The sequence below is a fragment of the Microcaecilia unicolor genome, chromosome 4, assembly GCF_901765095.1.
Source record: "Microcaecilia unicolor chromosome 4, aMicUni1.1, whole genome shotgun sequence".
Classification (NCBI taxonomy): Eukaryota; Metazoa; Chordata; class Amphibia; order Gymnophiona; family Siphonopidae; genus Microcaecilia; species Microcaecilia unicolor.
Genome location: NC_044034.1, coordinates 232,762,992 through 232,790,516, shown reverse-complemented (window position 1 = coordinate 232,790,516; position 27,525 = coordinate 232,762,992). Strand labels below are relative to the sequence as shown.

Below are 27,525 nucleotides of genomic sequence, written 5' to 3'. Positions count from 1 at the left end.
GAAATCTGGAACCATCTACTGATCCAGAAGGCCCAGACCCTCAAGTTCTTTTGGGGCCACGAAATAACCTCAGCTTGAAGGAACTGCCAGGGACCAGAGCAGATCCAGAATGTCCAAACAAAAGTGAACTCTGCCACTCAAGTGGACCTTAGCAGCAGGGGCCTCTCTTATGTTCTTAACCAGCTTCTCCAGGTCATCCCCAAAAAAGCAACTATCGCCTAAAGAGAAGCTAGCTGAGGAGCTTCTTGGAGGCAGCATCCACAGCTCAATGAAGCAGCCATTGCCTCCTCCAGCCTACTATAGCAGAGGCCACTGAACAAGAGGAGATGCACACCAGATCATACATAGGCCAGAAAGGCCACCTCGTACTCCAAATGGGACAACTTTGGGTACTCCAGTGTAACCAACACAACATGGCTCTCAACATGCACCTGCCACAAACGGCAGCCTGCACTTCTGCTGTGCCCTAGCAGAAACCCAGCTTGAACTATCACCTTCTTCTTATGCATCTCCCTGAGAGTGGAGACACCTTCTACAGGCACAGCAGTCTTTTTGATAACCTCCATGATAAGGATACTTCCAGCGCCCGTCTACCACCACGAAACTGAAGTTTGTAACCTGTCCAAAACAGGGCCCCATCCAGGATCTCCCACTCTGCCAGCACCATGCAGGAGAGCACTTTATAATGTAGAAAATGCTCTGGGGGCCCAAGAGACCCTCCAGAAAAGATTCAACAAGTGGCAAAGGAGAGACCAACAGCCCCCAACACAAAAAGTAAGGAGGAAAACTATTCCTACCAGAAAAGTCAGAGAACCAGGGAGCACGCCTACTCCTCTTCATGAGGAGATATCTCCAACTTAAGAGTCCAAGTTAAGAGATGATTGGTGCTTTGAACGGTCGCCCACATTCCCATCACTAGCCACAGAGGTCAGAAGAGCAACCAATTTGGAGGGGACACGGGAGAGAGAAAATGAGCGAAGGCCGTCTCTCTTGTGCCCCTCCAACCTTCACCAAGTCTCTTGCTCTTGTGCCCTCCTCCAGATTTCATCTAGTCTCTCTCTCGTGCCTCCCTCCAGCAACCCAGTCTCTCCCTCGCCCCCTCCAGCCTTCACCAAGTCTCTCTCGTGCTCCTCTCCAGCCTTTACCCAGTCTCTCTCTCGTGCCTCCCTCCAGCTTTCCCTTGTCTTCTCTCCCTACTCTACCAGCTTTCTCTCATGCACCCTAGCCTTCAGCCTTCACCCAGTCTCTCTCCCTCGCCCCCCTCCAACCTTCACCCAGTCTCTCTCTTGTGCCCTCCTCCAGCCTTCAACCAGTCTCTCTCCCTCGCCCCCTCCAGCCTTCACCCAGTCTCTCTCTTGTGCCCTCCTTCAGCCTTCAAACACTCTCCTTCTCTCTACGTCCCCCTCCAGCCTTCACCCACTCTTCTCTCTCTCGCCCTCCTCCAGCCTTCACCCAGTCTCTCTCGCCCCCTCCAGCCTTCACCCAGTCTCTCACCCCCCTCTAGCCTTCACCCAGTTTCTCTCTCACCCCCCTCCAGCCTTCACCCAGTCTTTCGACCCTTCCAGCCTTCACCCAGTCTCTCTCTCACCCCCCTCCAGCCTTCACCCAGTTTCTCTCTCACCCCCCTCCAGCCTTCACCCAGTTTCTCTCACCCCCCCTCCAGCCTTCACCCAGTCTCTCTCTCGCTCTCACCCCCCCTCCAGCCTTCACCCAGTCTCTCTCTCTCACCCCCCTCCAGCCTTTACCCACTCTCTCACCCCCCCTCCAGCCTTTACCCACTCTCTCACCCCCCTCCAGCCTTCACCCAGTCTCTCTCTCACCCCCCTCCAGCCTTCACCCAGTCTATCACTCGCCCCCTCCAGCCTTCACCCAGTCTCTCTAGCGTCCCTCCAGCCTTCACCCAGTCTGTCTCTAGCGTCCCTCCAGCCTTCACCCAGTCCTTCTCTCGCGCCCCCTCCAGCCTTCACCCAGTCTCTCTCTCGCTCTCACCCCCCCCTCCAGCCTTCACCCAGTCTCTCTCTCTCACCCCCCTCCAGCCTTTACCCACTCTCTCTCACCCCCTCCAGCCTTTACCCACTCTCTCACCCCCCCTCCAGCCTTCACCCAGTCTCTCTCTCACCCCCCTCCAGCCTTCACCCAGTCTATCACTCGCCCCTCCAGCCTTCACCCAGTCTCTCTAGCGTCCCTCCAGCCTTCACCCAGTCTGTCTCTAGCGTCCCTCCAGCCTTCATCCAGTCCTTCTCTCGCGCCCCCTCCAGCCTTCACCCAGTCTCTCTCACGCCCCCCTCCCGCCTTCACCCAGTCTCTCTCGCGCCCCCCTCCAGCCTTCACCCAGTCTCTCTCGCGCCCCCCTCCAGCCTTCACCCAGTCTCTCTCTAGCGTCCCTCCAGCCTTCACCCAGTCTCTCTCTAGTGTCCCTCCAGCCTTCACCCACTCTCTCGCCCCCCTCCAGCCTTCACCCACTCTCTCTCCCCCCTCCAGCCTTCACCCACCCACTCTCTCTCTCACCCCCCTCCAGCCTTCACCCAGTCTTTCAACCCTTCCAGCCGTCACCCAGTCTCTTAACCCTTCCAGCCTTCACCCATTCTCTTGTTCCCACTTCCAGCCTTCACCCAGTCTCTCTCACAGCCCCCTCCAGCATGTAAATAGTCTCTCTAAGGCCCTCCAACCTTCACAGTGTCTCTCTCTCCCCTCGGGATTTCACCCAGTTTCTCTCCCTCTCGTGACCCCTCCAACCTTCACCACTCTCTCTCGTGCCCTCCTCCGGCCTTCACTCAGTCTCTCTCTCTCTCGTGCCCCCCTCCGGCCTTCACTCAGTCTCTCTCTCTCTCGTTCCGCCCTCCGGCCTTCACTCAGTCTCTATCTCTTGTGCCGCCCTCCGGCCTTCACTCAGTCTCTCTCGTCCCCCTCCGGCCTTCACTTAGTCTCTCTCGTGCCCCCCTCCGGCCTTCACTCAGTCTCTCTCTCATGCCCCCCTCCGGCCTTCACTCAGTCTCTTTCTCTCTCTCGTGCCGCCCTTCGGCCTTCACTCAGTCTCTCTCTCGTGTCCCCTCCGGCCTTCACTCAGTCTCTCTCTCTCGTGCCGCCCTTCGGCCTTCACTCAGTCTCTCTCTCTCGTGCCGCCCTTCGGCCTTCACTCAGTCTCTCTCTCTCGTGCCGGCCTTCACTCAGTCTCTCTCTCTCTCTCTCGTGCCGGCCTTCACTCAGTCTCTCTCTCGTGCCCCCCTCCGGCCTTCACTCAGTCTCTCTCTCGTGTCCCCTCCGGCCTTCACTCAGTCTCTCTCTCGTGTCCCCCTCCGGCCTTCACTCAGTCTCTCTCTCGTGTCCCCCTCCGGCTTTCACTCAGTCTCTCTCTCTCTTGTGCCCCCCTTCGGCCTTCACTCAGTCTCTCTCTCTCTCATGCCCCCCCTGGCCTTCACTCAGTCTCTCTCTCTCGTGCCCCCCTCTGGCCTTCACTCAGTCTCTCTCTCTCTCATGCCCCCCCCTGGCCTTCACTCAGTCTCTCTCTCTCGTGCCCCCCTCTGGCCTTCACAGTCTCTCTCTCTCGTGCCACCCTCCGGCCTTCACTCAGTCTCTCTCTCTCTCTCGTGCCCCCCTCCAGCCTTCACTCAGTCTCTCTCTCGTGCTCCCCTCCGGCCTTCACGCAGCCTGTTTCTCTCTCGTGCCCCCCTCCAGCCTTCAACCAGACTCTCTCGTGCCACCTACAGCTTTCCTTTGTCTTCTCTTGTGCCTCCCCCCCAGCCTTCACCCAGTCTCTCACTCTTGTGCCTCCCTCCAGCATTCACCTAGCCTCTCTCTCATGGCCCACTCCCCCCAGCTTTCACTTGTTTTTCTCTGGCTCTGTCTTACAACAGCCACCATTTATTGCCTCATTATTTGCAGTGCTGCCTGAAACTGTTTCTCTCGGCTCTGCTCAATGATTGGGCTGAACCAGCCATGACCAACATAGGGGGGGAAGGACCTGCCAATAAGCATTTTCAGCCAGCTTCTGAAACTTGATTCCTAATCTTCTGCAATGACCATTACCTCTGAGAAGCAGACTCCACCCCGTGCTAGTCTGCCATATTACCATTCTGAGCAGGACCTTGCAAGGCGCATGGACAAAATATCTCGTCTGTCTTGGACAAGCCCTAACCAGGCAATATGGACAAACCCAAGTCCTTCAAGACTTCCCAAACCTCCTGCACCTCATGGCTCAAGTATACGGAGAGCCCAATTGCTGTGCAGGACAGAGAAGCAGTTTCAGCCAGCAACAAGAAAGGGGGAAAAAATAATCATCTTTCGGGGGTATGAAATCCTGGGCACCAGGGTGCAATTTCTATGTGCCATGGCAACCTGGAACCAAGGATTTGTCAAGTCCTGGACGTTCCCACCAACTACATCGAGACGGTGGGTCCTGAGGGAACTTCAGCTGCCCACATAGGCTTGTGTCCGAAGTCTGAAACGATGCAGTGCAATGTGGACAAGAGCCAGCAGATGTATTCAGCTGCCAGCTTCTGCAGGCTGGGCACCAGCCTACAGGTACAAAGGGGCCTACCAGACCTCTCAAGCTTGACTGTGGTCTGGGGATCTCACCTTCTCATCCAGCTCCTAAGGGTGTACTTTTTTTTTTATTTGCTTTATTCCCTCACAGAGAATAAAGGTAAGCCAGGTGGCTGGGGTGTTATTTTTTTTTTATATTATTAGGCTACCTAGAGCTGCAGGGGAGCCCAGTGTGAAGCACCCCAAGGGCAGGAGGACAGATGAGGAAGGGATGGAGACCCATACCCCCAGATGCAAGGACCCCATAGGGTCTGAGCGTCACACTTCAAGTTTTTGCCCATGGGCAATGACTTGGTGCTGCAGAGACATGCTCTGCGCTTGACCAGGTCTTTTCGGGAATTTGGGAGCCAGCCATTAGGCTCGGCCAAGATGCACAGCCTTAGCTGGTGAGCTAAGAGCTAGATTATTACAAATGTTTTATTACAAACTCATTATAAACACTCTTCTGAATAATATAAAACCACATAGGTATCAAATTGTTCTCCAAAAATATTACAAAAACTCACTCTATACACAAACTTCCTGAATCTATTTTATGTAGGTATAAATATTCCTGTCTGGATGTTAATAGTTTATAAGAAAGGTATCAGATGTTACTGCCCACTCCAAGTGTCGGAGAGGCAGCCAAATACTCCTGTGTTAATTAGTCCACAGATTTTTACGGACAATGCCCTATTACCATCAAAAATTCTTTGGATGATCCAAACTATTAAGGCAGTTGTCGCCCATATTATGGCTCTCAATGTAAACGACTTCCTCAAATAATTTAAGAGTTCAATCACTGATGAAGACAAAATCTTGGAGACAGATCTACATAAGACTGTGTTTCGCTAATAGGCGTCCTCAGGAGCTGTTCAAATTCCACCGCATAGCAATGGTTATTCTACTAATCAAAATGGATACAATAAAGGAGTATATATTAACTTACATCAATATCACTACTACTACTACTACTATTTAGCATTTCTATAGCGCTACAAGGTGTACGCAGCGCTGCACAAACATAGAAGACAGTCCCTGCTCAAAGAGCTTACAATCTAATAGACAAAAAATAAAGTAAGCAAATCAAATCAATTAATATCAACTATGAATGAATTAAAACAATTAAATAACAATTAAAGGTGGCGTGGAGGAGTGGCCTAGTGGTTAGAGCACTGGTCTTGCAATCCAGAGATGGCCGGTTCAAATCCCGCTGCTGCTCCTTGTGATCTTGGGCAAGTCACTTAACCCTCCATTGCCTCAGGTACAAACTTAAGATTGTGAGCCCTCCTGGGACAGAGAAATATCCAGTGTACCTGAATGTAACTCACCTTGAGCTACTACTGGAAAAGGTGTGAGCAAAAATCTAAAAAGTTCATTATATTACATTCAATATGAAATATGATTTTCATCATATTAATTTTCTTCATATTACCATTTCATTTCAAGGTCAATTACTTCTTACAGAAGATATACAAACCGTAATTTATTACTTCATTTTTCCAGATATCACCCTAAACATCTTAGGGAAAGTATTCCCATTGGCTAATTTCTTAGGGTTAAACGTTTACACGCAGACAAGCAGACATTTCAACGTCATGCCAGAATAATGACAGAGGTTTCTACAACGCAAATATCCTAACAAAGTTGTTAAAAAAAGCCTATAAAAGAGCTAAATATGCTCAACATGAGTGGTTGCTTCAGAATTCCCAAAAATCTCCTTCACAACATTCTATGGTTTGTATATTACCGTATTCTCCTCAAACTATGGCATTACGTTAAGGTATTATTAAATATTGGGACATCTTGAAAATAGTGTTTAAAGAGAGATCTAAATTTCCATATAGGAGGGGACGCAATTTGGAAGAATGTCTGCAACCAGGAATCAACAGGGGGACTCCATTAAGGGTGCATTTACGGTTTGTTCATCATGCAGTAAAAGTTCAACATGCTATAAAAGGCAATACGTTCTTTAAAGACCATATGTAAAAAAACTTTTTATTTAAGGGATCAAGTAAATTGTTTATTGGAAGGGGTAGTGTATGTAATTATATATCCCTGTGAAAATGGTATGTGGGACAAACGAGTAGAAAACTTAAATGAAGAATCGGTGAACATTTAAGCAATATCAGGAGACATCATTTAGAAGCACCCCTAGTTAATCACTGGATTGATATGAAACACTATTCATGATTTGCGATTCTCTGTCTTATTACACATGAATACATCGTAGAGGTGGTAATACATCTCAAAAATTGTTAAAAAATTGAACAGCATGATTTATATGTGGCAGACTTATCTCCCATATGGGCTGAATAAAGATGTAGAGTGGGTTTAAGTAATGTGATTTGATTATATGGTAAATGGAATTGTAATGACGTATAGGGTACAAGGCAGAGACTTTTATTTAAAGACAGCCCAAGCGCACGTGTCAGTATTCTGTGGCAGTTGTGATCTTTAGTTGCCATCTGATTTGGATGTGCTGTAAATACGATTAGATGGACAATGTAAGTACTTTTTATAATTTCTATAAAGCATTCACAGTTGATATTGATGTAAGTTAATATATACTCCTGTACTGTATCCATTTTAACAGAATAAGGAAAAATTAATCCTTACCTGATAATTTTCTTTCCATTAGTCCCAACAGATCAATCCAGAGACTTGTGGGTTGTGTCCCTCTATCAGCAGGTGGAGATAGAGAGAACCGCCAAGGTTTGCTATATGTGGACCTGTGCAGCCAGCTGAACTTCAGTAACGATGATACCAAAGCAGTGGAATGGAAACAATAGAAAACTCTCCTGACATTGTCAGACCAATTGCCCAACATACTTCCACCACTTCTATATTTATTTTATTTTTTAATCAAACGAAGGAACATTCGGAACAACGGAACCCGGAAAAAACCAACTGCAACAAAATCGCAGACAGTAAACCCCGGGGGGGGGGCCCTCTGGAGGATGCATACTAAATATAACATACTTTGACCTGAGTAAATGGCTACTTAATGGTGGCATTGCAAAACAGAAACATATCAGTGTTGTAGAGCACAATTTTCTCTTTCAGATGATACTGTTCACAATTGGTTTTGAACTTTGGTACATTTTACTATTTGCGCTGAAAGTGCCAACTTTGAACAGATCCTGCAGGGCGGTTATAGATGCTGGTTAGTTGCAAATCTGGCAGTATTATGTCCAGCACAAGCATAATACTTGTTCAAAATTTCAAGTCCGTATATTTGTTTGCATGGAAGTTGTTGCGGTCTGAATATTGGTCCAAATATGTTCCGATGAGTCACGACCAATTTTGATGCACACTGAGTCAACTTGTTTGACTAGATTTTGCATCCATAATGTTAAAATGTATTTCATCGGAATTAGCATAAAAAACTGTACAGGATTTGAATTTTTTAGCCATTCTTATAAATGTGTGTGGATTTTATTACACCCCAAAAATGGCATTTTGGTAAATGTCACGCGCTCATGGACTGACAACCTTTCAGAAAAGGGGGTCTAGATCTGCAACTATTGCAGTTAGAGACCTCAAATTTTGGGAAACTTCGTTTAACACCTGACTCGCACAACAGATAAAATTGGAATAAAATTGGAGAACATGGTGGGAACTTTTTTTAATTTTAGACCACTTGGCATGGAATGACCCTCCTGACTGCCTCAAAAGAAAGGCATTGTGCATCAATAAAACAAAATCCGGGGAAAAAGAAACTGCAAGTGACTCCATCACTTCTCTCCATCAGAGCCTGTACCACAGAAGCGCGCTGCGTCTCTTGTCTATCAACCGCCACATGCGGAGCGGGTAGCGCCTGAAAGGAAAAAATGGCACCCGTCAACGAATGCTGCACAAACTGCCCCGAGGAAACCGCAGAAACTATCCCCTGCGCTTTCGACACTGGACGCCTGAGGGGAACCCTCGTCGCGCTAAACACCCACTGCAGGCTGACGGCGGCAGGACTCACACTCCCCTGATGCTGCTCTCTGGTCCCCACACCGGGAGCAGCGCTTAGCTGCCTCAGGAGGCACTGACATGCTCCACAAACTGCTGCCCCAAAACTGACTCGGCAGAACATCTAGTTCCTCCGTATGATTAAACAAAAACAAAGTCTCTTACCCTTTTTTTTTTAAGTGAGGAGAGAAAGAAAACACCTGATCAGGCCAACAGCCCCGGGCGATGGAGGGAAGGTAAGGGGAGACCGGGAGGGACCTAGCACCACCAGGTGTACACCACAAGCTGCAAACAGCCACTCAACCCATCTGTGCTAAATTAGGCCCAAAGGACACCAGTAGCCAGATCAAACCAGAGCTGCACAGAGATGTCCCTCCACCTGCTAGATAGAGAGAATATTGAGGTTCAGCTAGCTGCACAGGTCCACATATAGCAAACCTCAGAGGTTCTCCACCTGCTGGTAGAGGGACACAACCCACAAGTCTCTGGATTGATCTGTGGGACACCATGGAACCATTTTTATGCGGTGGAATTTGGCCGGCTCCGGAGGATGCCTATTGGCAAAACACAGTCTTGTGCAGAGCTGTCTCCAAGTTTTTGTCTTCATCGGTGATTGAACTCAATTTGTTTGAAGTCTTTTACATTGAGAGCCATAATATGGACTACAACTGCCTTGATAGTTTGGATTATCCAAAGAATATTTGATGGTAATACAGCATTGTCCATAAATATCTATGGACTAATTAACACAGGATCTTGCCAGGTATTTGTGACCTGGATTGGCCACTACTGGAAACAGGATGCTGGGCTTGATGGATCTTTGGTCTGTCCCAGTATGGCAATACTTATGTACTTATGACTGCCTCTCCAACACTTTAAATGGGTAGTAACATCTGATACTCTTCTTATAAATATTAACATCCAGACAGGAATATTTATACCTACATAAAATAGATTCAGGAAATTTGTGTATAGAGTGAGTTTTTGTAATATTTTCAGAGAATAATTTGATACCTTTGTGGTTTTATATTTTATAAGATTATTCAGAAGAGTGTTTATAATGAGTTTGTAATAAAACATTTTTAATAGTCTATTCTTTCATGGCGTATACAATTTGCATATTTAAGAATAGCTGTAATTGAAGTTCCCATACAATTTTTGTATTAGAGCTAAGAGCTGGAGGTAGAGAAATAATGGAGTTTTCCATTGAGCATCAACCCCCTTATACCAATGATGTCAGTTTCTCTACCTCCATCTGCTGGTAAGCAGGGATAACAGCCCAATAGTTCAGTTTAGTATAGCCAAGACACTTAAGAATAGCAGTTAGCCTAACTGGATTTAAGAGATCTCTGGAGAAGTTCCTGAAGAAAATGCCCTTAAACGTTTATTAATGTAGACTTGGGGAAATGTACCACTTAACCCAGAGGTAAAACAACATAGGATCCTAAAGGTAGGTTGTACCAGTTACCTGCGACCCGGATTGAACGCTATTGTCAACATTATTTTGGACTCAATGGACCTTTGCTGTGACCCAGTTTGGCAGTTGATGCGGAATTTTCACGTATTCTGCACATACAGTCTCTCATACACACACACTGAGCCAGACACTCATTCATTTACAAACATACAGATCCAAACTAGGAACTTGTACACACCCTCCTCCTCCCCCCATCTAAAGCACCCATCTGTAATTTAGCCCCCCTCTGTACATTCCACCCACTTGTGGGCAAGCACACAGACACTTACAAACTCTACCGCCCCCCAACCAAACACACCGTACATACCACCCACTTGTGGGCAAGCACACAGACCCTTGCTACAAACTCAACCCCCCCCCCCCCCCATACACACACACCAAACATACTATACATACAACCACATACACAATACACTCAGTCACGTATAGAGATCAGAGAATGACACGGGGACAAAGTTTGTCCCCATCAGCTCTGACTCCATTTGCACAAGTCTTTAACAGTTATGTAGTACAACACCAGAAATATAGAGATGCATTTACTGCTGTACTGTGCAAAATATAAAGATGGCACCTCTGACTAAAACTTAGTTAACATAAGAGAATCTCTGTTCCTACTAATGCTGCAGTACATAAAACAATCAAACACATGATCTGAAAACATCTGGAAATATTTGGAAAATGTAATGCTCCAGTGTAACTAACTATACAGTCCCTGATCTCAATGTGCTGCAGGGACACATGATCACATGGAGCAAGTGCTCAGCTTTCTATCCCCCTCCCCCCCCCAGCAGTGGCACAACTTGATCACAAGAAGGGGGAAAAATACAAGGAGAACAGCTGTACATTGAATTACATCCTGCCTCTGCCACTTTAATGCTGAATAAAAAATTCAAACCACACGGTTCAAATTTCCATTCAACACTGAGCAGTAGATGAGGTGTGGCCTGATGTGCAGTAGCTCTCCTTTCTTCCGCTTGTGATCAGCACCAAGCCAGGGCTGCAGCTGTGGGGGCAGGGGTAAGAAGGATATGCGTGCATGGAGAAGCCAACACTTTTCTCCCTTCCCTTCCTCCTCGCCACGAGTATCACATTTTCCTGCAGCGATTCACAATCACAGGCCAACTCCGTGGCCTTCCTTCTGCCGTGTCCTGCTCTCTCTCTACTGCAACTTCCTGTTTAGCGATTCACATTCACAGGCCAACTCCATGGCCTTCCTTCTGCCGCATCCTGCTCTCTCTACTGCAACTGCATGTTTTGACGCTAAACAGGAAGCATAAGGAAGAACACGGAGACAGCCTGTGAATCACTGCCGTCTGCAGGAAAATGTAAGTGACGCCCGTGGGGAGGAGGACAGGAATGGAGGAAAGGATTTATTTTACCACGGAAAGGTAAAATTAGCTCTTACCTGATAATTTTCTTTCCATTAATCCTGAAAGATCAATCCAGAGACTGGTGGGTTATGTCCCTCTGCCAGAAGGTGGAGACAGAGAGAACTTCTGAGGTTTACTATATGTGGTCATGTGCAGCCACCCAAACCTCAGTATTGTCGTTACGAGAGCAGTGTGGCCCATCAAACCACGATCCCAATCTTATTCACCTGTCCTCGTAGAAATGAATGAAACCCTACAAAACTGCCAGAACGGGAGGAACTCATGCAGTTCACAGCAAGTAAAGAGATCTGCTCCAACCAAAGCTGAACAAACCACCAGCAACCTGGAACAAACAGGAACAAGAAACAAGAAAACAGGGCGGGCCTCTGGAATGATCTGTCAGAACTAATAGAAAGAAAATTATCAGGTAAGAACTAATTTTACCTTCCATAGCATCTCACAGATCAATCCAGAGACTGGTGGGCTGTACCCAAGCAGTCCTCAAGTAGGATGGGACACAGAGATCCCAGCTTCCAGGACAGACGCCCCAAACACGGCGTTAGTCCGTGCTGGCACATCCAGCAGATAGTGCTTCGAAAAAGTATGTACAGATGACCAGGACCCCGACCTGCAAATTTCCTCCAACGAGACCAAACGCGACTCAGCTGTCAAAGTTGCTTGCACCCTAGTGGAAAGCACTCATACCTGAGGAGACGGAGCTTTCCCCGACAAGATGTACGCTGAAGCAATAGCCTCCAGTAACCAATGGGCTACCATGGCCCTGGAAGCCTGCTGCCCTTTCTTATGACCAGCAAACAAAACAAACAGATAATCCGAGCAGCGAAATCATTCGTAACCTCCAAGTATCTGATGAAAGCGCGCCGCACATCCAGGCACCTCAATGCACAAACTCCATAGGGTAATCCTCTCTTTGAAAAGCAGGAAAAAAGAGCTGCTGATTCAGATGAAAACGTTACACAATCTTGGGCAGGAACAATGGAACCATCTGCAGTGAAACTCCTGCCTCAGTAAAACAGAGGAAAGGATCCCTACAGGATAAAGCCTGTAACTCCGAGACCCTCCTTGCCAAAGTAATAGTCACCAAGAACATAGTTTTCAGCGTCAGGTCTTTCAACAATAAATGAGGCAAAGGCTCAAAGGGAGGCCGCTGAAATGCTCACAGAACTAAATTAAGATTGCAAGTGGGAAACACAGAAATGCGCAGCGGACACAGATGATTCACTCCCCACAGGAAGCGTATGATGTCCGGGTGAGACACCAGAGAAGACCATTGAAGGCGTCCCTGAAAACACGCCAAGGCCTGAACCTTCAGAGAGCTCAAAGACAGGTATTTATCGAGGCCTGCAAGAAAGCCAGGATATTAACCACCGACACCGACCCAGCCAAAAGGCCCACCACTGCACACCAAGACTCAAAGGCCCGCCAGACTCAAGCGTATGCTGTAGAAGTGGAACACTTCCTAGCCTGCAACATAGTGGCAATCACCCTGTCAGGGTAGCCTTTCTTCCTTAACCGTGCCCTTTCAATAAAAAGGCAATAAGACCAAACGGGGAGCCATGGTGACTGGACCTGTCGCAGCAACCCTCAACAAGTTGGCAGACACAAGGGGCTGTCAACTTGAAGGCAAACTAAATCTGCGTACTACGGATGCCGGGGCCAATCCGAAGCCACTAAGATCACCCGACCCGGGTGACGAGCTATGCGTTCTACTACCTTGCCCACCACGGGCCACGGCGGGAACACATACAGGAGGCGAGACAAAGGCCAAGGCTGTAGAAGCGCATCCATCTCCTGGGACTGGGGATCCTGCTGAAAAATTGCAGAACCTTTGCATTGATCCCCCGTGCCAGTAGATCTATCGCAGGAACCCCCCACTGTTCTGTGATCTGAAAGAATGCCAGATCGAAGAGCTCCCACTCTCCCAGATCCAGCACAAGGCGACTTAGAAAGTCCACCTCGATGTTTAGTGACCCTGCAATGTGAGCCGCCGAGAGAAGGGGTGTGCACTGTTCCGCCCAAAAGCAGAAAAGTGATCCCTCCTTGGCCAGCTGTGCGCTCCTGCTGCCCCCAACAGCTGACATACGCCACCACCGTCGCATTGTCTGAGAGAACCCGAATAGGTCTCCCCCTTCAGTAGCAGGTAAAACGTCAGGAGCGCCAGATGGATCGCCCTCAGTTCCAATTAATTGATGGACCAGGAAGCCTCTGTTGAGAAGCAAGACCCCTGTGCCGTCTGGCCGAGACAATGGGCTCCCCAGCCCGTGAGGCTGGCATCCGTAGTCACCACTACCCAATCTGGAATTACTAGGGGCATCCCCTGACCCAGACTTTCTGAGCACAGCCACCAACGCATGGTCAGTCGGGCATACGGTACAAGGGAAGGAGAACTGACAGGGGACCACCGGCCCAGAACTGATCTCTGAATGGGCCGCATGTGACTCCTGGCCCACAGTACCACATCCAACGTGGCTGCCATGCAGCTCAAGACCTGTACATAATCCCAGGCCCTGGGCGCCTGCAGGCGCAAAAGAACCTCTACCGGAGCCCGGAGCTTCTGCCTCTGACTCTCCGGCAAAAACACTGTGCCCATCTGAGTGTCGAACAGCACTGCCACATATTCCAGGGATTGCGATAGCACCAAGTGACTCTTGCCCAAGTTGACTATCCAACCCAACGAGCGCAGCAGACTGACCTTCTCCGTTACCTGCACTCCTTCTTTCCGAAGGAATGGCGCAACCACCAACATAACCTTTGGAAAAGGTCCTTGGCGCCGTCGCCAGTATGAAAGGCAAGGCCCGAGACTAAAAGTGCTGGCCAAGACCCCAAAACACAGAAATCGGTGATGAGGAGGCCAAATTGGAATATGTAAGTAAACCTTGAGATCGAGGGAGGTCAGGAACTACCTGGGCTAAACCGCGACAATGACCGGAGAATTTCCATTCAAAAATGACGCACTCACAGAGCCCTGTTTACGCCCTTTAGGTCGAGAACAGGCCAAGAAGACCCGCCTTTTTGGTGGGGGGGGGGGGGGCCACAAAGTAAATGAAGTAGCAGCTTTGAAACCGCTGCTCTACCGGAAGCAACCGCTCCAAGCCTGAACAAAGCCTTGAGAGCCTCTCTGATCACTCCATCTTATGTTGAACTTTGCAAGGAGACTCCACAAAAATTGCCAGAGGCTGAAAGAATTCCAGCTTGTACTCTTCTCGGATCACTTCCAAGACCTATTCGTCTAAAGTCACCCTGGCCCCTTCTCCAAGAAAAAGGAACAGCCGTCCCTGTATCATCGATGGGAGATGGACCAGGGCCCCATCATCGGGCACATGCTCCAGCTGCTGTTCTTAAGGAAGTGCTGCCCAAGCAGCAGTCCCCCCAAAACGGCTGATGCTTCTGAGGGAAACAAGGCTTCCCGAAGGAACCAGATCTGCCAGGCCAATAATGGCGGGCCTCCCTACAAAGGGCACGTACAAATCCCTAACGAGAGCCAGACTTTGGCTTATCCTCAGGCAAACGACGGCCTTTGGAGCCCCCAAGTCCTTGACAATCTTGTCCAGATCCTCATCAAACAGAAGCTTACCTCTGAATGGCAAACATGCCAGCCGAGACTTTGAAGCCGTATCTGCCAACCAATGATGAAGCCACAACCAATGGCGAGCCGTTACCGAAAGACCTCTTCTGCCAAGGCTCAAAGAGCAGATCCGGCAGGTATGTGAGACCCACCTCCAGAGAAGGCAAGGCCTCAACCAGTTCCTCCGCCGAGGCTGCCTTCTGCATCCATGAGAGGCACACCCTGACCACATAAGATCCGAAAAACAAAGCCTGCAAACACAAAGCAGCTACCTCAAAGGACATCTTCAGGGAAGATTCCAACGTCCGGTCCTGGGGATCTTTGAGGGCCGTGCCGCCCTCCACGAGCAATGTGGTCTTCTTAGTGACTGCCATGATAAAGGAATCCACAGTGGGGAGGCATAAAGACTCCAGCTCCCCTTCCGGGAGTGAATAGTTGCGCCATGGCTCTTGCCACCCACAACCCTGCAATGAGAACCTTCATTGCCTCGTGGATATGGAAAGTCCTGAGGGGCCGCTTGGTCCCTGACATAGACGGGGTCGTCATGGCCGAGAACCTGCTGTCTTATCCGGAGGGAAAATATTCAAAACTTCCAGGGTCTGAACAATAAGGGCCAGGAGCTTCTCCTGGTAAAACAGATGAGCTGCCGTGGGATCATCTCCCCACTCCGGCGGCAATTCGCCATCTTACAGCGAATCTGACCTGGCCAGTCAAGAAACACAAGACAATTGGCCATCATCTACCTCTGAAAAAACTGAAGCTTCCTCAAGGCCTCGAACCTCCATACGTGGCCGCTTCGCCAGTAAAAGGGGAGACGAGGCTAACCCCCTCCCCCCCAGGGGGCCTCGAGAGCAGCTGAAGAGGACTCCTTGGTTCACTTGAGTAGAAAGGCCTTGTGCATCAAAAGCACAAACTCGGGAAAAAGGAGTTCAAGCCACTTCAAAATCACTGACCCCCACCCCACCCACCTCGTGTCTCTGGGACCCAAAGGTATGTCCCAGGCACTGAATCACAAATGGGGCCTACAGCCACAGTAGCAGCCCGCGCTGGCCTATGTGGAGAGGCGCTGAAAATGGAGCTGGGTGAGGGCTGCCCCAAAGGAACAGCGTGATCCCCAGAAATGAGGTGCGCTGAAGAACTAAAGCCGGCACTCCCCTGCACTCTCCCACACCCAGGAGAGACAAAAAAAAAACAGCGCGTGCAACAGTGAGCAGGGAGGAGGCCGCTGACAAAGAACCCGATGCTGCACGGGAGGAAATGGTGCCCAAGTCATCCACCACTGGACAGTAAAAAGAAGGTCTGGAGGAGCCCGCCAAAACCATAGCTGACTCCTCCACTCACTCACCTGAGGGAAGATCCCCGAACCTCAGCCGAACACTATCCACTGAAAGAACCGCGACGACATGCCTGACAAACCCCCGACATTATCTCTGGCTCCCACACCGGAAGAAGCGCTTACAGTCTTACAAGGAGCCGCCAAGAAAACTACCAAAGCCCCCAATGCGCCTTGCACGTGCACCTCCCACAACAACTGGACAGAACAAAACCCTGCTTACTTTGAGCGCCTGGATTTTTTTTTTTAAAGACGGAAGAGAAGCACTGACTCACATGGGAGCTGGAGGGAAGAGGTCCGGTGGGAGAAGGAACAGAGGGACCTGGTCCCATCAGGTGTACCCTGACCACCACTAAAGGGAGACCTCAAGCCCCAAAGGGAAGCGCAACTTGGCCCGAGAGAACAGGTCAGGAGCCCAGAAACCAGAACTGCAGAGTTATGACCCTCCACCTGCTAGATAGAGAGAATACGGAGGTTTGGGTGGCTGCACATGACCACATATAGTGAACCTCAGAAGTTCTCTCTATCTCTACCTGCTGGCCGAGGGACATAACCCACCAATCTCGATTGATCTGTGGAACGCTATGGAACAAGACTGTTCACCGTTCACATGGAGCAGTAAAAAGTTTTGTTCCCCTATCTGCGGTGATTCTACCTAGGGTGTGGCCCTTACTGCGGTAACTGTGCCATTCTCTAATAGAGAATGTAACTACACATTTGTAGCCATCCCTCAAAGCTATTGCCCAACCTGCAACCTAAAACCCATCCATATATCTCACTCATATCCAGAAACATACTTCTGTATCATACTTTTAGAATACATTCCAACTTGTTACTCAGCTTCTACTATGTCAGATTTAATGTCATTTTATGTTGCTTTACAAAACAATGAAAGTATTTTTTTTAACATATTATTGACTTTTTCTTTAATGCATAATTCCTAGGGTTAATACCACACATAATTCTGCAGACCAAGTTCCACTTGGTCTCAACCAACCATAAAACCTTCTTCCACATGCCTGCAATGTCCACATATGCCCTTAAAAAATGTTTTCCTTCTTTCTGTATAGGCCACGGTTGTACAGCAGTCTTGAAATTATTGCACTCAACATTTTCTCGTGTCAGCTCTGTAATTCTTTTAATCTAACTTCAGGCTTCATAGGGCCTTCCTCAACAACTTCCTTAACCCACAGCTTTTGACTTCAAGGGGATAGAAACATTAAGGCAGATCTAACTCTAGGTCTCATAGGGACCTTCCTCAACAGCTTCCTTAACCTATAGCTTTTGACTTCAAGGGGATAGGAAAATTGAGGCAGATCTAACTTTAGGCCTCATAGGGACCTTCCTCAACAGCTTCCTTAACCTATAGCTTTTGACTTCAAGGGGATAGGAAAATTGAGGCAGATCTAACTTTAGGCCTCATAGGGACCTTCCTCAACAGCTTCCTTAACCTATAGCTTTTGACTTCAAGGGGATAGGAAAATTGAGGCAGATCTAACTTTAGGCCTCATAGGGACCTTCCTCAACAGCTTCCTTAACCTATAGCTTTTGACTTCAAGGGGATAGGAAAATTGAGGCAGGGACCTTCCTCAACAGCTTCCTTAACCTATTGCTTTTGACTTCATAGGGATAGGAAAATTTAGGTAGTGCTTTGATGGAGCCAAATTATTTTGAATTTACAATAATGGACCTGACAATGCATCTAGGCCCAGGGATATTCAGTACACACAGAAATTCTTATACCTTCTCCCAATCTGTACCTTTTCAAATAACTTTATTCCAGAGTTCTTTCAGCAGTTCCACATCTGACAGGTTTAGATCTTCAAATTCACTTCATACAACAAACTGCTTGATTCATCATCCAAAAATATTCAAGTCTGTATAACTACCTCAACTGACTAACTTTGACAAGGGAATTTTTGACAAGGGCTGATCTGGGTTTACTACCACAAAAAACGTGAAATCACTTCTTCGGTTTTTAATTTTTGAATATTTTTATAACTCTTTAGGTGTAAATTATGTTCCACATATCACAAACAAATGCTAACATTTTGAATTGGCATTTTTTTTTAGATAGCAGAATATGAATTTTTTTACGAGATGTTACATACATGAATCAAAAGGGGCCCTGAAAAAAAATTATAAATATGCGTAGACACATATACATACATACACGATGAAGTCAACAAATACAAGGTCTACAGCACGCCAAAACAAAAAAATAACCCAGATTTTTTTTTTACTACTCCCACACCTACGTATACAGTGACAGTTTAATGATACAGTACGTGAAGTTACTTTTATTTCGTCCTTCTAAACCCTTATCTCCATCATCCATGTCCATTAACGTTTTACATCTCTGGTCTCAAATTATTTGTGAGGGTACCACTTCGTCACTGAAATATCACACTACCGTATACCCAGGAGCGCCAAAATACGCCTGGTGAATGATTTGCTTACATTTTGCGTTGCCGCTCCATTTCAGCTTTCTTCTCCTCTTCTTCGCGTTTCTGCTTTTCGTCCAGGCTACTGCGCTTGCTCACCGTACGCCCGAAAATGTCGATGCGGTCGGGTGGGGAGGCAGCGCGCTCGCGCCGGCACACAGTTGTGTTGGAGCGGGAGCGGGAGCGAGATTCTCGCCTGCGGCTACGCTTACTCTCCCGCGACTTCGAGCGCTTCCTTACCCGCTCCTTCTCCCTCGAGCGCGACCGACTTCGTTTTTTGTTATGCTTCCCACTCTTCGCATGCTTGGAGCGGGACGAGCTGCGACTACGAGAGCGGCCCATCCTTACCGCTAAACTCTCAGCCTCCCACTTTACCTCCCGTGGGTCCTTGGCCAATCTATACAACAAGGAAGCACACTAGAGAAGCATAACTTGCATTTATTGCTAACTGGGGAGAACACACACAACCCGCTTTACATAAATTCACTACTATAGCTGCAATCGATGAACACTTGACGGTTTCATACAACACACGACCGCTTTCCCCTATCAGACAAGATGGCGGCTTACCCACAATGCACTATACATTTTCCAAGGCTGCGTAACTGCGCAAACGCGTTCAGTAAATGTAAGACAACAGGGGAAAAGAGTGTAGTGGCATTAATAGGGTTAAAAAGAGCGGATTTGTGTAGCGAAAGGTGGTTAAAGTCAGCCCTGAAACTGACTTTTTAAATTTTTAAATGGCAGATTGCTCTTGCTGTGCAACTGACCATCTACATCATTGTTCTGTTTGGGTTTCGTTTTCTGCTTCAGAGATTTCAAGTCTCACTACTTAGCAAGCTTGTCTCATTCAGTTGAAGGCTTTCATGTTCTTACCATTGTCGTGCTTGAGATTGAAGGTCAATGCTGAGGTTTTTCTTATGGGCCCCAATGTGTCTAAAGGTGTATTGGCCAAAAACTGATAACCGAATAGAAAATAAAATTCCTTTTGTACCTTTGTTTTATTTTTCTAATCGTTTTGGTTAGGGTTGCCAGTTTTTTGACCAAGAAAAACCCCAAACCTGACTTGCTCCACCATACCCTTCCCTTGACTGCTGCCCCAAGTCCCTGGCCTCCTCACCTACTGTTGCACCCTATCCTACACTCCCCCCCCCAACCGTCTGCACTAGGATTGCCATCTCAGAAGAAAAAATGGTACCTACATTTATTATTTCTCAAACTCTTGTATGATGTTATGACAAACTAAAATTATGATAAAAGTTTTGATAGCCCCTCAGTAAAGCAAACACACAGTCCCTCCACTGATAAATATTATGTAGAAACACCTTACCATATCATAATAAACTAACCCCCAGGACTCAAAAAGCAACTACTTTGTCTGTGAAAAGAGCGCACTATAAATATTACACCGAGTTCTAAAACACCAATACAGCCTCTAGGGACTGTCTCTTCATGTTCAAGTGTACAGCGCTGCATACGTCTAGTAGCGCTTTAGAAATGATAAGTAGTAGTAGTGAGAAAACAGAACAAAAAGGAGTGCTATAGATCTCTGCTTAGAAACTACATGCTAGCAGAATACTGCAACCTTAATCACACATGCAAAACACAGGCAGATGCTCAGCTAATTTGAAACAAGGGACTACACATTAGTAATAAAGATATGAAGGCAAAACAAAACTGTAAACCTCAAGAAATCACAATTGCAGCTACAACAATAGTAGAGACAGAGAAACTGAAATGGAAGATATTAAATATGCACATTTATTTTATTTTATTTGTTACATTTGTATCCCACATTTTCCCACCTTTTTGCAGGCTCAATGTGGCTTACATTTAACCGTTAACGGCGTTAGCCGATTCCGGTCTGAACAAATACAAAGGTGACACATTTCTGGTTTAAATTTCTTTATTGATATTATATTGAAACAAAGTAGAAATTCCATTACGTCCCAAGGATCAGTCCAGCCAAATGGGTTGTGACCCAGTGACATAGCTGGGGGGGGCCCAAGGGACGCAACTGCTCCCCCAAATGAACTTCCGCTGGCACCGGCACCTATTTTTCACATGGTCTATCACGCCTATGCAGTTTGCTGTCCACTTCCCCTGATGTCACAACCTAGCTACACTTCTGTTGTGACCATCCGCCAGCAGGTGGAGATAGAAAACTCTGATGAGTTGTGCCTCATAAGATCCTACGCTTATCAACCAAGCCAATATTCTCCAGCAGGCGGGATAGCAGCTCCTGTACGCTGTGGTGACTTTCAGTTGAGTTTGGGGTTGAGAATATCCTGTGCCTCAGGTGTAAACCTAGTGGTCTAGGTCCCTCCCTGCTCCCCCGTTGCCACTTTCTACCTCTTTATCTCAGTCTTCCCTTCTCTTTTTCTCCTGCCTCTATCTAAAACAAAAATGGAAGCCATTGCGGTTCTTTTTGAGAGCACTTGTGCTGTGAGAAGATTGTGGGGCTTCAGTGCCTTGGAGGTCATAAGACTGGCTTTTTTGTGAGTACATTTATTATTCTCTTATGTCTGAGCCTATTAAGTCTAGTGCACGCTGCGGGAGTAAGCTCCCAGCTACCGGTTCCTGCACGCTTTGCTTGACTTCTGAGGGCATGCTGTTGTTGCCTACTTTGGTCATCAGTACTCCATCTCCAGAAGTTCAATCTGGCCCCGTTCTGATAGCGATTTTGGTGGGCTCAACACCAATGGCTCCTGCACTCCACAAGGCTTTGGTGGCCATTTTGTCAGCGGATTCCTTACCTGCTACCGTGTCCCAAGGATGTTGGTTTTGCGGGGGTAGAAGTCTCTGCCCTGCCGTTTTCAACTGAATTTGTTCTTTTATTACATCAGGCCTTTTTATTAAAGTCAGCTCAAGCTGCTTGTCCTTCATTCCCTCACGTTGCTTTTGAGGAGCAGCTTCCTAAGAAACAAAATTTTTCTGTTTCGCAGGATTTGGAGAATGTTTGTCCTTGGAACTTAGAGGAGGTTTTATCTGTGTATTCTGTCTGTCCTAGTTCTGCTGATGGCCCTGACTTGGACATGTCAGAGGCAGACGGGATGATGATCCTATTGTAGCTAGGCTGTTTTTGAGAGCAGAGTTGCCTCTGTTGATCACAAAATCTATGGAGGCTTTAATCATTTTTCCCCTGATTTTCTGTCCTCTGGTCTTGCTCGATCTATTATGTCAGGTACAAAGAGACTTCCTGTATCTTTCCATATTCATGAGGCTACGCAGGAGCTTATTGCAGCTCAGTGTGAGACTCCTGATGCTAACCTCCAGGTGGCTTGCATTTTGTCCAAATTATATCCTCTTCTGTCATCTGATTTAGAGCAGTTTGCTCTGCCTAAGGTGGATGCCCTTAGTACGGTGGTTACTAAACATACCACTATCCCTGTTGAAGTCGATGCTGCATTAAACGATATGCATGACCGCAAGCTTGAAGCTTTACTTTAAACTAGCTGCATTAAATTCTTAGGCAGCAATTTCTTCTTCTTTTGTAGCCAGGGTTTCTTTATCATGGATTCAACAATTGTCCATGTTGGACTCACCTTTAGACTTTCTCTTTACCCTAGAGGCGGGGTTATTCTATTTGTCAGATGATCTTTATGATCTCTCCAAGCGTCATAAGGGTGTGGCCTTGGCCATTTCAGCGTGACACTGGCTATGGTTGAGGCATTGGGCCGCTGATGTGGCATCCAAATCTCATCTGGCGAAATTGCCCTTTCAGGAGAAACTACTCTTTGGTGTGGATTTCGAGAAGATTGTTAAAGACCTGGGAGATTCCAAGGTCCATCTCTGGGTGGCAAAGTCTTGTTTTTGAGAAGCGTGGAGGTATAGATCAGGGAAGACTAGTGCTTCCATTCAAAGACCTTGCTTTCCTCACAGCCTTCCTTTCAAGGCGGCAAGAAGCCCTTTTCTGCTTCCTCAAGAACCTCTCCCTCTTCACAGTCCTCACAATTATAGGGTTGACCTTGTATGTAGACATAGGTGGGTGTCTTTCCCGCTTTCACAAGGAGTGGACCACCATTACTGCAGATCAATGATTCCTCGATATTCTCCATGGCTTCAAGCTAGAATTTTCAAAGCCACTCACAAATCTGTTCATGCTTCCCCATGCGGCAGCTCTGCAAAGAGTTGAGCAGTGCTAACTATCTTAGCCTCTTTAAGGCGACTAGGAGTAATTCAGCCCATTCCTCTGGCAGAGAGGGGGACAGGTTGATATTCCATCCATTTTATCATCCCAAAGAAAGAAGACTCTTTTCGCACGGTTTTGGATCTCAGAGGGGTGAACAGGACTCTCAAAAGTGCTGCACTTCTGCATTGAGACTGTCATAACCTCTTTCTGTCATAACCTCAGTCCAGCCAGGCAAGTTTTCTCACCTCATTGGACCTCAAGGAATCTTATGTTCATATCCCAATTTGGCCTCCTCACAGGACATTTCTCTGGTTTGTGATCCTGGGAGATCATTTCAAATCAAGGTCATGTCTTTTGGCTTCGCCACTGCATCTTGCACATTTTCAAAAGTTATGGTGGTGGCAGCCTTTCTTCACCAGCAAGGGATCCAGGTACATCCTTACATGGACGATTGGCTAATTTGGATGCATTCTTATCAAGAGAGCCTTTGCAGTACACAGATAGTCCTGTCTCTTCTTTCTGCACTGGGTTGGGTAGTGAATTACAGCAAGAATCATCTCACCCCCATCCAGACCCTGGAATCTCTGTGAGTGTGCTTCAGTATCCAGGTGGGGAAGGTTTTCCTGCCTCTGCATCATCAGCTGAAGCTCAAACAGCAAATTCTCAGGCTTCTGTTTCTTCCCTGCATGCGAAAATGGGATTATGCTCTGGTTCTCGGTTCTATAATGGCAACTTTGCATGTTCTGCCTTGGCCAAAGTTCCACATGCAGCCCCTACAGTTGTCCTTGAGCCGGTGGCCTCCGATCTTGGGGACTTACAACCAGCTGGTGTCATACACGCCTCAAGCCAAACAGAGTCTGACCTGATGGCTTCTCCATGCGCACACTCAGATGGGATTTCCCTTACAGACTCCCAGTTGATGTGTTCTCATCTCCGATGCCAGCCTCTTCAGATGGGGAGCCCGTTATCTCCACCATTCTGCACAGGGCCGCTTGTCAAGAGGGGAGGCTTCCCTGTCCATCAACAGATTGGAACTTCGAGCTGTCCAGGAATCTCTACTAGCCTTTTGCTTCTTCTTTGCAGGAGGCCAGTGCACGTGCTTTCAGACAATGTCACAGCTGTATCTTACATCAACAGACAAGGAGGAACAAAAAGTGTATCTCTAGCTCAGGAGGCACGCCTTCTTTTTCAGTGGGCAGAATTGAACATTCCGATGATTTCAGCATCTCACATAGTGGGTTCACTGAACTTGCAAGCAGATTTCCTCAGCAGAGTGGACCAGGGGAAATGACAACTGTCAAAGACTGCATTTCACCTCATTTCCACACAGTGGGGCATTCTGGTTCTGGACCTCATTGCATCCAGACTCACTGGTACAGCCTTGGCCATCGGATGGCCTCTTTATGTGTTTCCTCTGTGGCCTTTTGTGGGAGGACGTTGCACTGGATTGCGTGTCATCCCAGGAAGATCGTTCTTGTAGTTCCAGACTGGTTCAGATGTCCTTGGTATGCAAACCTCATCTATCTTCAAATCACTCCTCAGCTGACTCTTCCTCCATAGACGGGCTTATTGCACTAAGGTCCAGTACTTATGTAGGATCCCTCCCACTTTAGTCTTTCGGCCTGGCTCTTCAGGAGGGATTAAAAAAAGGCTTGACTGTCAATTCGCTCAAGGATCAGGTGGCAGCGTTGTCGTGTCATAGAGTCAAGATACAGAATGCCTCATTGGCTGTTCACCCTGATATAGTGCAATTCCTCAAGGGAGTCACTCATCTGCAACCCCCTTTCCACAATATTTGTCCTTGGTGGAGTCTTTGGTTATTAAGGCTCTTCAGTCAGCCCCCTTTGAGCCCCTTCATTCAGCAACTATCAAAGATGTTACTTTAAAGACAGTATTTCTAGTTGCCATTTCGTCAGCATGGAGAGTTTAAGATATTTAAGCTCTCTTTTGCAGGAATCCCTTTCTCCGCTTTTCTGACTTGGGAGTTTCCATACGAACAGCTCTGTCCTTTTTGTCGAAGATTGTATCTGCTTTTCATGTCAATCAGACTGTGTTTCTTACTTCTTTTTCCAGGGAGGTCTATTCTGCAAAATACATTTTCCTGCGACTGTTGGATGTGAAACACGTCCTTATGTGCTATCTTACCGCTACCAGTGATTTCAAGCAGTCTGATCATCTTTTTGTCTTCTTTGCAGGACCCCTGGAAGGGTTTGCCTGCCTCCAAAGCAACAGTGGCTCGATGGCTTGAGGAGGCTATTTCTTCAGCTTACATTCTGAGGGGTAGATCTACTCCAATGCATATCAAAGCTCATTCTGCAAGGTCTTTGGTGACTTCTTTGTCAGAATCTAGGGCAATTTCATTGGCAGAGATCTGTCAGTTAGTGACATGGTCTTCTTCTCATTCTTTCGTTAAGCATTACCATTTTGATGTGTCTGCTCGAGCAGATGCTTCCATCAGGGCCACATTTCTCGCTGCAGGGCTATCACAGTCCCTCTCCTCTTAAGGGTTGCTTTTGTACATCCCATTTGGCTGGCTTGATCCTTGGGACGTAATGGAAGGAAAAATTAGTTAATTACCTTTAGTCCCAAAGGATCAGTCCAGAGCCTGCTCTTCTGTGATGGTTTTGTTTTTTCCAGGTTTTATGTCATTTTGGATGTTTGTATTGTTCTGGTTCCGTTATTTCAAAGGCATGAGTTTTGCCCTTTATTTCATAGTTATTTTTCTATCTAGAGGCTGGAGTTTTTCCTCTTGAAGTCACTCCCTTTCACTGCTTTGTTATTGAATTATGGCTTGGTTGCTAAGCACAGGAGCTTATGAGGCACAACTCATTAGAGTTCTCCATCTCTACCTGCTGGAGGATGGTCACAACCCATTTGTCTGAACTAATCCTTTGGGACTAAAGGAAAGAAAATTATCAGGTAATTCACTAATTTTTCCATATATGCAGGAAAAGTCTTAAACATTTGATGCTAATAAGGATAAACAACAAGGAGTGACAGCAAGGAAGTCAAATAGTACACTGCACATATGCTGACAAAGGTGAGCATTTGGACAGAAATTTATGTAAAAGATTTGATTTTCTAGCAATATGTGCTTCATATCTATATGTAAGGCAAACAGAATTCCAGAATAATTAAGCTCTGTCAAGTCTTTCCAGGAATTAAATACAGTATTCAGTGCAATAGCAAGTAAGGTTTCTAGTAAAGAACTTCTGTGTGGAGTCAAAGTATTTTGAAAACATAATCTCAATATAGTAAGTTTATATTGAAGAGGGTCCTGAATAGGAAAGACTTTACATATAGAGGGGCATAATCAAACGGAGCGCCCAAGTTTTCCTGAGGGCGTCCTCGCAGGATGTCCTTGGGAAGGGACGGTGAAACCCGTATTATTGAAACAAGATGAGCGTCCATCCTTCGTTTCGATAATATGGTTGGGGACGCCCAAATCTTAACATTTAGGTCGACCTTACAGATGGGCGTCCTTAGAGATGGTCGTCCCCGGTTTTCAGCGATAATGGAAACTGAGGACGCCCATTTCAGAAATGACCAAATCCAAGCCATTAGGTCGTGGGAGGAGCCAGCATTCGTAGTGCACTGGTCCCCCTCACATGCCAGAACACCAACCGACCAACCTAGGGGGCACTGCAGTGGACTTCAGAAATTGCTCCCAGGTGCATAGCTCCCTTACCTTGGGTGCTGAGCCCCCCAAAACCCACTACCTACAACTGTACAACACTACCATAGCCCTAAGGGGTGAAGGGGGACACCTAGATGTGGGTACAGTGGGTTTCTGGTGGGTTTTGAAGGGCTCACATTTACCACCACAAGTGTAACAGGTGGGGGGGATGGGCCTGGGTCCGCCTGCCTGAAGTGCACTGCACCAGGGAAACTGCTCCAGGGACCTGCATACTGCTATCAAGGAGCTGGGTATAACATTTGAGGCTGGCAAAAAATATTTTTAAAATTTTTTTTAGGGTGGGAGGGAGTTAGTGACCACTGGGGAAGTAAGAGGAGGTCATCCCCGATTCCCTCTGGTGGTCATCTGGTCAGTTCGAGCACCTTTTTGAGGCTTGGTTGCAAGAAAAAATGAACCAAGTAAAGTCGGCCAAGTGCTCATCAGTGACGCCCTTCTTTTTTCCATTATCGGCCGAGGACGCCCATGTGTTAAGCACGCCGCAGTCCCGCCTTTGCTATGCTTCCAACGCCCCTGTGAACGGAAAGCAGTTGAGGACGCCCAAAATCGGCTTTCAATTATGCCGATTTGGGCGACCCTGGGAGAAGGACGCCCATCTCCCGATTTATGTTGAAAGATGGGCGCCCTTCTCTTTCAAAAATAAGCCTGATAGTGGACCAGATAGAATTACAGCAATTTTGAGAGTAATTGCAATTAATTAATATATGTCGCAAGGTACCCCTTTCTTTACCAGATGACCAACAATTTGGAGAACTATTCAAATCAATATGGTGTGATCTAACAGGTGATCTATTCTATAAGCTAGAAATAACCTGGACTTTGTTATATTCACAGATCTAGAAGAAGACAAGGTTATGGATCAAAATGTCTCCCAATCCTTTTCTTAGAAGGTGAAGTTTAAATCTTCTTGCCATGATCTTTACAACCCAGATAAATGTTTGTGTTTAATATGTTTTACCAATTTGCGAAAATGGGAAGCAATGTGGCCCAAAACATGAAAAGTTTTGC

The 27,525-nt window shown here is 47.1% G+C and overlaps 1 protein-coding gene across 1 annotated transcript in view; it reads right to left on the bottom strand.

Annotated features, from left to right (window-relative positions):
- ARGLU1 (arginine and glutamate rich 1) overlaps positions 1 to 19,267 on the bottom strand; it is a 141,153-nt gene extending 121,886 nt beyond the window's left edge. The window contains exon 1 of the mRNA XM_030201316.1: positions 18,708 to 19,267. Within this exon, the coding sequence (XP_030057176.1) occupies positions 18,708 to 19,033 (326 nt within the window). The 5' untranslated portion in view covers positions 19,034 to 19,267. The remainder of the gene's footprint in view (positions 1 to 18,707) is intronic.
- Between the last annotated feature and the right edge of the window lie 8,258 nt (positions 19,268 to 27,525).